Source organism: Pimephales promelas, chromosome 21 (assembly GCF_988280905.1).
Source record: "Pimephales promelas chromosome 21, fPimPro1.hap1.1, whole genome shotgun sequence".
NCBI classification, from domain to species: Eukaryota; Metazoa; Chordata; class Actinopteri; order Cypriniformes; family Leuciscidae; genus Pimephales; species Pimephales promelas.
Window position 1 is genome coordinate 19983930 of NC_142789.1, and position 10855 is coordinate 19994784.

General features: G+C 37.0%; 1 protein-coding gene across 1 annotated transcript; it reads left to right on the forward strand.

Moving 5' to 3' along the window:
- Nucleotides 1-320: 320 nt before the first annotated feature.
- On the forward strand, nucleotides 321-10769 carry trpc4apa (transient receptor potential cation channel, subfamily C, member 4 associated protein a). Its single transcript, XM_039674003.2, has 19 exons — nucleotides 321-484; nucleotides 2139-2267; nucleotides 2428-2544; nucleotides 3511-3565; nucleotides 3774-3829; nucleotides 3933-4061; nucleotides 4186-4387; nucleotides 4596-4784; nucleotides 5095-5237; nucleotides 6064-6195; nucleotides 6294-6352; nucleotides 6445-6546; nucleotides 6651-6734; nucleotides 6809-6899; nucleotides 7000-7140; nucleotides 7228-7339; nucleotides 8125-8237; nucleotides 8331-8537; nucleotides 8931-10769. The coding sequence occupies exons 1-19, from the start codon at nucleotides 359-361 to the stop codon at nucleotides 9066-9068; spliced, it is 2325 nt and encodes a 774-aa protein (XP_039529937.1). The 5' UTR covers nucleotides 321-358; the 3' UTR covers nucleotides 9069-10769.
- The last annotated feature ends 86 nt before the right edge of the window (nucleotides 10770-10855 follow it).

A 10855-nucleotide genomic window follows, 5' to 3' on the forward strand; every position in this document is an offset into this window, starting at 1 on the left:
TACATGTTTATTTTTGATTGAATCTTTTCCTGAATGACTGTTTATTTTAGCAGTCTGCAACAGATGTATTTGTAAATTTAAAATTACCTTTTAATTTGTCTTACATATACAACTATAAATATATATTTAAATTAAATACATATTTTTAAACGTACGTTACATTTTACAGTTGTGTTTTTAATCAGAGTACAAAAGTACTATTTAGCATAGTCTCAAATTGCGTTTGAGCTCAGTGCATGGCGCCCTCTACTGGTCGGTTAAAACATTGTCCTCACGAGGGCGCTCAACACACACGAGTGAGCGTCGAAAGCTGAGCGGTTTTAACTTCCTGTTTGGAACAGTTCAGGAAGACGAAGTAATGGCGACGCTACTGGGGCCCGAGTCCCCTTGGATGGGAGGAAAGAAACGGACTCGAAACAGGAATATTCTCACCAGGATACGACAGAGTCAGATCACTGGACGAGGCGTCAGCAGAGGGACGCAGGTAAACGGAAGAATTTGTGCTGCTGACACAGAAAAGCCGCTGTCAGGATTCGCGTTTATGAACTGAACCGTCTATAAACCTGCTTTAAGTTAAGCAACAAAATAAATCGGACGGGTGTGACATCTAAATTTGACCTAAAGGTAGTTTAAATAATCTCTTAAAACTTGTGAAGTCAAATGGTCAGTGTAGTTTAAAAAGAAACCACGGAAAGGGAGAATGACAACTGGCCGTTACTAATTAACGTTAGGTTGTTCTTGGCTTTGACTGTGTCCGATGATAATTTGGGTTAAACGAGGCTTTAAATACAGCCCATATACAATCCAATTAAAGACTCCCACAAGAGGAGGCGTATTATTATGAATGAGTAACGTTAATATTATGAATTCTAAACATACAATCTGTAACGTTAATCATTTAATGCTTTCAACCGACCAGCTGTTTTCAAGTAAACACGGGCTGTGTCTCACAACATAAAGCTATAACGTTGCAGCATTTGTGATCATTATAGGCTCCTTTGAAAGTCATAAAGCACAAAAATTTGAGTTTGACTAGAGTTTGACTGCCACATATTGTCATATTATCTAGTGTCCAATATTGTGCCATATCATTTTCGTATAGGTTGTCTTATCCATTTTCTCACCACCAGCCTAAACAGTAAATTGCACTAATTTTGTGTGGGTAATTGGTTCAGGCAATGACATTTTGCCTGCTCAGGCCTGGAGTTTAAAGAGATTGAATTATGTAAGAGATGTCCTTTTGAGTTGGACATGACCTGAACCTGGGAATTTAACTGTATTCAACCCCTTACAGGTTTCACTTTCACTTCATACTCCCAGTATTTGATACTGATTAACACTGAAGAAGTTAGGACCTATTAGAATACTTTGTTGTTTAATGTTTCTACAATGACAGGTTAGTGAATGTTTCTAAAGGGCCTAATAAAGAGTATACTATAGATACGTTCTTTTATACTAAACCAACAAGATTGTTCTGTTGTACTTTTATTAGTATGCCTTTTTAGCACCTATTTGGCTGCTTGTTCCTTTGAGTATTTGATTGTATTTTGAAGAAATAAAAGAAGACATACTTATGTGGTATATGAATGCATGGAGTTCATTGTATCAACATGACCTTAAAAGACTCTTTGTAAGTATTATGTAATAAAATACAAAAATGATACCAGCTAGGAATAGGCAACCTATAGCTACTACTGATAGAATGAACATTAAATCAGGTTCTTGCCTCCTAAATAAATATCACCTTTGTGTCAGGATGTAGAGTACTTTGGAGTGAAATAAACTTCTAAAGACTTCACAAAATTAAAGAATATAGTATGTAAGTGATTTGCATTTTATGTAAGTGTATGTAAGTGATTTGCAACTTTTATTATTGGCCTTACAAGGCAGTGTATTTGAAAAATGGATGCTATTAATAACCATTTTATTTATTAAACATAAATGAATTGCTTTATCTAATGTTTCTATTTGGACTGCTGATCTTTTAAATTTATAAAAAAATAAAATAAATCTATCTTTATCATTAAAGTTTTCTTGCTTTGTGTGAACTGGTCTTGTCTGTCCTTTTGCTGAATTGCAAGAACTTGCATTTTATTTAGCAAATGCAAATCTAGTTTCCGTTTATTCTTTGTTTCCAGCTCCCAGAAGTTCTTCTTCAGGAGAGAGATAAGAGGGCGAAATGGCACGGGATTCCAGTCTTACTCCAGGAGCTGTACGAGAGCAGCCACCTAAACAGTGACTTTACCCGCTCACATATTGTCCTGAAGGTGAGATCTCTTATTCCACTCACTGTTTTGAGTGTGGGATATTTTCTTATGTTTTAAATAGCTGTATAGCCACTTGATATCCGTATTTCAGAGTAGACCTCACTGTGAGTGTCTCTCTATGCTGAATTTGTCTCACATTATGATGTTCTGATTTATACAGGAACTGTCATCCTTGCTGTCTATGGAAGCCATGTCTTTTGTGACCGAGGATAGGAAGACTGCGCAGGAATCCACCTTTCCCAACACATACACCTTTGACCTCTTTGGAGGTGTAGATGTGAGTTCAGAAACTCTCATGTCTTCTCTGTATAATGATGAATTGGCACCCTAACTGTGATCAATATAAAGAGTGCTGATGACAGTGAAGTTATTGATTAGCCGATATAGCTTTGTCACTGCTGTAACTTTACTGTAAAGAAAAAAAAATATATATATATTTGTAGTCAGAGTTTGCGACTTATTGTGACCTCCCTTACTGCAAAACACTCGCTCTGTCTGGATGCTTTTAAAATGCACAGTAAGGACATGTTCCTGCACATATCAAACATGCGTACTTCAATGAACCGACAGAAATCAGGTTAAAGAGCTTTACATGCTGGACAAAATCGGCGTAAGGGGCAAAAATCTAGCGGTGACAATCAGTTTATGCTATTTCAGGTTAAGAACGTTCATGTAAATGTCTGTTTTGATAATGGGCTAATATATGAGCCATAAGTTTCCTGCTGACATACCCGCAGTTCTGGAAATAACCTGATCTATTAATAAAGTCTTGTGAATGCAGTTTACTTGTGTTATCAGGTTATTGATTTGCATTTACAGTTATCAGTATTCTGGTGTACATGTAAATGTGCTCACTGTCAAAAGCTCTCTGTAACTTGCATTACAACCTTTTAAATATATTTTATATCATATTTTAAAAAAATACGGAAATACGGATTTGTAAAATAAAAATATATAGATTATTTGTACGTTATCATGAGGAGGACATTGGCAGTCAGATTACCAGAATTTGTAGAGACAGAATTCCAAAGAATTGATTGTTTGTGCTTTATCTGTCAATATGATTGTAGTTTGACAATATTCAGCGTGTTTCAATTAAATCATATTTAATCATAAATTGAACTCTCATTTATCTGATTAATCAGTTAATTGAATAAATCATTGACAGATCAATTTATTTATCAAATGGATTTTAGTTGCAGAACTAGATCAATTCAGAATTAATGAATGATTGTCTTTTTAGCTGCTGGTGGAACTTCTGATGAGACCCACTCTGACAACGCTACAAAAGCCCAAGAGTAAGTTAACTAGTAGAGCAGTTTATGGAGATTATTTTTAAATAATTGGATAACTATTATTTATTGCTAAATATATACATGTATTATTTAGTGTGTATAAAATAACAATTATATTATAATAATTTAATCTGCACTTAGTCTAGTAACCATTTAAACCATACTATGTCTTCCATCAAAAAAATAACATTCTATCTTAAACTGCTTGTAGTGAATGATGACTTGGTTAAGGACTGCCTTAGTGTGCTCTACAACTGCTGCATATGTGTAAGTATTCTGGCTTCGTTCTCATTTAGGAATTGAATTGAAGGGTGACTAATATCCACTTGATGGATTCACAATGAGTATAAGTGCACTTATTTTCCTACAGACGGAAGGGGTCACAAAAAACCTGGCATCGAGGGATGATTTCGTCTTATTTCTCTTCACGTTGATGACAAATAAGAAGACTTTTTTGCAAACAGCTACATTAATTGAAGATATTCTTGGAGTTAAAAAGGTCAGTGCATTGAGAGGATTAAGAATATTTGTCTTATCAACAAAAACAAATGCCTAACAATTAAAAACGAAAATAACCATGTGAAATAATAATAACCATGGTGTTTAATAATGGTTCATAATAGGAAATGATTCAGTTGGAGTGGATCCTGAACCTGTCAGGACTGGTCCAGAGCTTTGACCAGCAGCAGCTTGCCAACTTCTGTCGTATCCTCTCCGTCACCATATCTGAGCCTGATGTGGGGAACGATGACAAACACACACTCCTAGCTAAAAACGCACAGCAGAAACGCATTACCAGCCCCTCACGTGCCGAGGTCAACCAGGGTATGTGGACTACTAACTGGACTTTACTTAGAGCTGATGCCACAAAGAGCAGTAAAGTGGTGACTGAGAATAAGATCATTGCTGAAGGGAAATTTGTTTTTATGGGGAAATTACAGCTCTCTATATAGAGTATTTCTGGCAGGAATAGATTCATGGAGTAAGCATAAATAGAGCACAAATTATAAAAACATTATGTAATATTTTCCAGTCACACTCCTGAACATCCCTGGGTTCATTGAGCGTCTCTGTAAGTTGGCCACACGGAAGGTGTCCGAGGCAACTGGAACATCAAACTTTCTGCAGGAACTGGAGGAGTGGTACACTTGGCTCGACAACACGCTAGTACTGGATGCGCTTATGCAGATAGCAACTGATGAAGCTGAGCACAGCAGCACAGGTAGAACTGCTGTCTAACATATTCCTTAATTATTCTAAATATTCATAACCTTCAGCGCTGATTTTCTGCTTAATATTTTTTTTGTGGAAACCATGAGACCTTTTTTTTTCCAGATTTTTTTATGATCAGAAAGTGCAATAGAAGAACAATTTATTTGAAAAAGAAATTTTTGTTATATTATAAATGCCATTACTGTTGATCAATTTAATATTGTTAATATTGTAATTCATTTGTTTCTTTCCCAAAAATATTACTGATAACACATTTTTTAGCTTTTATATATTTTTTATTATTTTAATTTTTCTCACAGAATCATCTGATGAGAGCACGTTGGCCACCATCCCACTGAGGCATCGTTTGCCACAGTCCATGAAGATCGTTCATGAGATCATGTATAAGGTGGAAGTGCTGTACGTGTTGTGCGTCCTGCTCATGGGCCGACAGCGGAACCAGGCAAGAGCCGCTCATTTCTATTAAGGATCTACACAAAACTAGGGGTGTAACGATACATCATTATATAAAGATATAGCAATATATAAATACAACTTTATGTATTGTTGATGTAAACTGTATGATTTGCGTTATATAGAGTTAGTTTTATCCAAGACTCCACTTACTGTATTTATAAGGTTTAATTCACCCAGAAATGTACATTGTCGTCATGTGCTCACCCTTATGTTGTTCAAAACCTCGCTTCAAACTTCCAAACACAAATTAAGATATTTTTTTATGAAACCTAAGAGATTTCAGTCCATTCCTCTAAAACTTAAAAGATCCAAAAAATGTCATGAAGACATCATAAAAATAATCATTGAGTGGTTTCGACAGAATGGCTTTGTATGAAGAATAGATTTACTCATAACTCATATAAAGGCTACTGAATTAAACACAAACATGCTTCTGCGATGCGCTAAAACATCATGAGAGTGAGAAAGTGCAGAATTATTTTTTTTTTTGTGAAATAGTTATTTGAAACATGCTTTCTTGAGATTGGAACTGTACTTAATGGCTATGATTATCTGAAACAATCCGTGCTAGAACGCAAACATCATTTTATCCACGTATTGCATAAAGTTTTAGTGGGATGATTATTTAAAGCATTTTAGATGGTTTATTCTTATATGTATTACGCATTAATAGCAGAAGAGGCGGGACATAGCAAGTACCGGGAGAGTCTGCGTTGTAATGAATCGGGACATGAGTGTATCATTACACCCTTACACAGAACTGATTAAATCCTAACGCTGTATTTTCCATCCTTGTTTATCATATCTGTTAGGTACATAAAATGTTGGCGGAGTTTCGTTTGATTCCTGGACTCAATAACCTTTTCGACAAGCTCATCTGGAGGAAATTCACCACCTCTAATCACGTGGTTCATGGACAGAATGAAAACTGTGATTGCAGTCCGGTGAGCTTTGAGTGGATACATTGTAGATTTATCCTATTCACTCTAATCCATTTCCCATAATTCTCATTGATCGTGTTATGCTATTGTTTATTGTGCAGGAGATTTCATTTAAAATCCAGTTTTTGAGGCTTCTGCAGAGCTTTAGTGACCACCATGAGTAAGTTGCAAGATTGTGAGCTTTGAGTGGCATGTTGCTTACCTGTGGATTGATTGAAGAATGTATTCATCCATGTATTCTTTTATTCTCAGAAATAAGTACTTGCTTCTGAATGCTCAAGAGCTGAATGAGTTGAGTGCCATCTCCCTAAAGGCAAACATCCCTGAGGTGGAGGCACTAGTAAACACTGACAGGTATTGTTCAGATGTCAAATCTATATGCTAATATACTTCTTTTTTTTTATTTATATATACAGCATACACATATTGCAATCTATCTTATCTGTGGTGTCTTTCAGGAGTTTAGTGTGTGATGGTAAAAAAGGTCTCCTCACACGGCTCCTCACGGTTATGAAAAGAGAACCGCCAGACTCTTCCTTCAGGTGAGACTCTGGGTTCATAATGATTTGGATAAATGTGTTTTGAAATGTCATGATGACATATTTTCTATTTAAAGGTTCTGGCAGGCAAGAGCTGTTGAGAGCTTCCTCAGAGGGGCCACATCATACGCAGACCAGATGTTTTTACTGAAGAGAGGCTTACTGGAGGTACAGATGTTTATACAAATGCATGTGCCTCTCTTATTGGTCAAAATGTTTTTCCCCATAGAAGTGATTGAGTTGCTCAAATCTTGTCTTTTGATTGTAGCACATCCTGTTTTGCATCATCGACAGTGGCTGCAAGTCCAGAGATGTCCTGCAGAGCTACTTTGACCTGCTCGGAGAGCTTATGAAGTTCAATATTGATGCCTTCAAGAGATTCAACAAATACGTCAACACAGAGGAAAAGGTACGGGGAATAACAAAATGTGAAGAAATAAAAGCTGTTGTTTAACAACCTCTGTTTGTCTTTGGTTAAACAATGTGCCTTCCTCAGTTCCAGGTGTTCCTCACCCAGATCAACAGCTCTCTGGTGGACTCCAACATGCTTGTTCGCTGTATTGTCCTCTCTCTTGATCGATTTGAGAGCCAGACAGAGGATGTGAAAGGTAAATTTAGCCATTGTACTCTTGGATTGTTAGAAATATTACTGAAAAAAAAAAAAAAAAAACACTACCGTTCAAAAGTTTGTGGTCTAAATTGTTTTTTTTTAAAGAAATTAATTAATTTTTTTTAGTATTTGTAAACTTAAAAAAATTGCCAGGTAGATCATCAAAGTTTAATGCAAGAAGTAAAAAATCTGGTTGTTTGCAAAAGCTATGCTTGTATGCTAATTTTCTCAGTTAATAGGAAAGAAGATTTATATGTAGTTGTTTTAATGTATCGATAATGTGTGTGTACCAAAATAACAGTACATAGCAACAGCAATGTTTACCTCCATATTGTTTGTACTAAAAATATAAACACTATAAATTCCACCCTTTTTTGAGAATTTAACCGATTCAGACAGTTTCAAATTTACAGAAATCAATTAAACTTGCCAACTCTTGTACAGTTTTTACAACTGAAGGATAATCTAGTCTAATTTTGGGGAATGGCAGTCTTTAGGGAATTTAAGTCAAATTAAAAGTGCACAAAAATCATCACAAGTATTCAATATTTTGCCCTACCCTAATTGTAAGTGAAAACGTGTTGATGTCTGAGAAAGATTTAATAGAAAGATACAAAAATTTTTCCAGGCAACTTGAGATTTGATAATCTGATCTTATAAATTTCTTCATCAGATGGGAAGTCTGTTGAGAGCATAAGACATTCTTTTCTGAAACATATTTTGTCTAATCACTATTGACAAATTTCAGTGTCTATTTTAGTCTTTGTGTTTGTGCCTCTGCAGTGGTTGAAGTGCTCTCTGAGTGCTGTCTGCTGTCCTACATGGCTCGAGTGGAGAACAGGCTGTCCTTCCTTTTTAGGCTGGTTAACATCATCAATGTGCAGACCCTCACACAGGCAAGACCACAGTGCAGATCTCCTCTCCCTGTTTGTCTCATTTGAGTCCTCCAAGATAATTATTCCTCTGTGTTTTTCTGGCTTCTCTCCCAGGAGAATGTGAGTTGTCTTAACACCAGCCTGGTGATTCTGATGCTGGCCCGGAGGAGAGGCAAGCTCCCGTTTTACCTGAACTCCCTGCGGGAGAAGGAATACACAGAGAAATATCCAGGCTGCCTCCTCAACAACTTCCACAACTTGCTGCGCTTTTGGCAGCACCACTACCTCAACAAGGATAAAGACAGCACCTGCCTGGAGAATGTGAGTCTATATATGATTTAGAGCTGCAAAATATCACATCAAAATGATATCACGTTTTGTGCAATTATAAAACTGATTTGAGAACGAACTGTTTAGTTTACACGTGTTGTTCACAATACAGTGTTTTAGTCTCAGGGTAAAATGTCATTTTTCAGCTCTTTTTTTTCCCTAAGCAGATGAACTCCTTAATAAAATTATTCTAGAATGATGAATTCTTTCAAAATCAAGCTATTCAAGTCATCTTGGCAATATATACTGTATATTGCAGTTAAGCAAAATATCACAATCTCAGTTTTTTCCAATATCGTGCTGCCCTAATACACAGTTTGTTTTACGGCATGGGATTTTTCCTTTAGGAGAATATTTAACCATCAATGTTCTCTTCTCTTTCAGAGTTCCTGTATTCCCTTCAGTTATTGGAAGGAGACGGTTTCAGTACTGCTCGGAGAGGACAGGACTTCTCCTTGTGCCATTATCAGCTACATAGATGAGCCTTACATGGAGCTAGAGCGGGACCTTCTAGAGGATTGACTCGTCTGGGTGGGCTCGGGGAGGGACTTCGATTGGGTTCAGAATTCATATAGAACAGCCGCCCGTCTCATCCGACTGCATGCTACGGCTCAGAGAGCTGTCCATTCTCTACTTGGTGCCCATGTTCCACTTCATCTCCAGCTCCTGGGTGCAAAGGAACATCCCGTGAAGGATCGCCCACCCTTTCATTCATATACTGGGAACGCAGTACCTGGACAGCTCAAGCCAGAGCCGAAACTCTGACCTGAAACTGTCTCATTGTGTTTTGGTGCCGTTCTTTCAGTGAAATCGCATGGGGTCTTTTATACAGAATTACACAAAGAAGAAAATGTTTAGGCTAAATGTCCGACTTGGATCAGAAATCTGTATCCTCGACTGGGGGCGGTCGATGATCTAGTGATCGAAGAACTGTACAGCCAGCCTTTAAGGAGATTTTCATCTCTAATTTAGGATGAAAAAAGCAAAAGAGAAGTGTTGGATTGTTGAATGGTGGCTTGGGTGTTACTTTGCCATGCTGTCAGAAGGTTATTCTAACATTTAAGAGGTGAACGGCACTCGTGCTTAACTGATTGATGTCAAAATCTTTGTACATTTTAGATGAATGAGAACTGAAATTCAATTTGGACGAGTCTTATTTATTTTCTCACATTTCACACACTTGTAATTTTGCACCCATGATGGGATCATAAATCTGTTTCCTTTACATATTCTCCATTGCTTCTCTCCTTTCGTTAGCTTTTATCAAGCACATATGAAATAAGAGATTTTCCGTTCTTGTATTTTTAATTTTTTGTATAAATGAGTTTTTAATAGGTGTATCATTCCTTTTTGTTTTATTTTTTCACAATGAAACACTTCATATCTTGTGGGCACGGAAGGTGTTAAACTATGCAGGTTCACTCACTCCATGGTCGTAAATATCCAGCTAGCCTTGATCTCCATTATGCCATCTGTCGTTTGTTCCGTAGCAAACCACTACTCACCATCTCACCACTTTACAGGCCTCAGCCATTGACAATCTGTGTTGCTCTCAAACATGCGGCTCTGGCTTGGTGGCCTGGAACCTGCGAAGGTGCTGCTTTGCGCTGGATGTGGTAGCTGAGCTAGACTAGAAGCGCTAAACTAGAAACTTCCAATCAACTACCTCGTTTCATTAGTGTTGTTTTCTAACCCACTCCTATAGTTTAAGCATGCTGTGGCTTTTATTTGGTTCCACTTAATTTCACTGTGTATCCAAAGTTCCTGTGTATAAATGACTAAATGTGTTTCACAACAATTGCTTTGCTTTTACTTGTGGATGATCGCACGTTCTTTTCTTTTCTTTAATTCGCTTCCCTACTGTCATGGTGGTTTGCATTGGCAAACATACCATTCATATACATCGGGTTGAATGCATTCAGAGTTTTTGGTCACTTCCTTTGACACCAGGAATGTGTAGTTGTAATAATAGCCGTAGTGTGAATGTGCTTTTTCTGATTTGAATGATAACACAAACTACTTAACTCAAAAGATCTGAATGTCTCTTCTTCATCCACAGGCCTTGGTTGATGTCTCGCATAGGTTGGGTTGGGTTTTAAATACTGACATTTTCTTGCATAGCTCTGTCTGGATGAGTTTAGTCATAAACGATAACCATGTCGAGCCCAGTAAAAATCTAAAATGCTTTAAATAAACCTGAATACAATATCCTGCCCTTTCACAGTTCAAGTTTGATGAATTTACTTTTTTGTGCTTCTTATAACCAATGGTTGCAGTCATTTTGTAGGAATCTATAACAGTTTGAATAT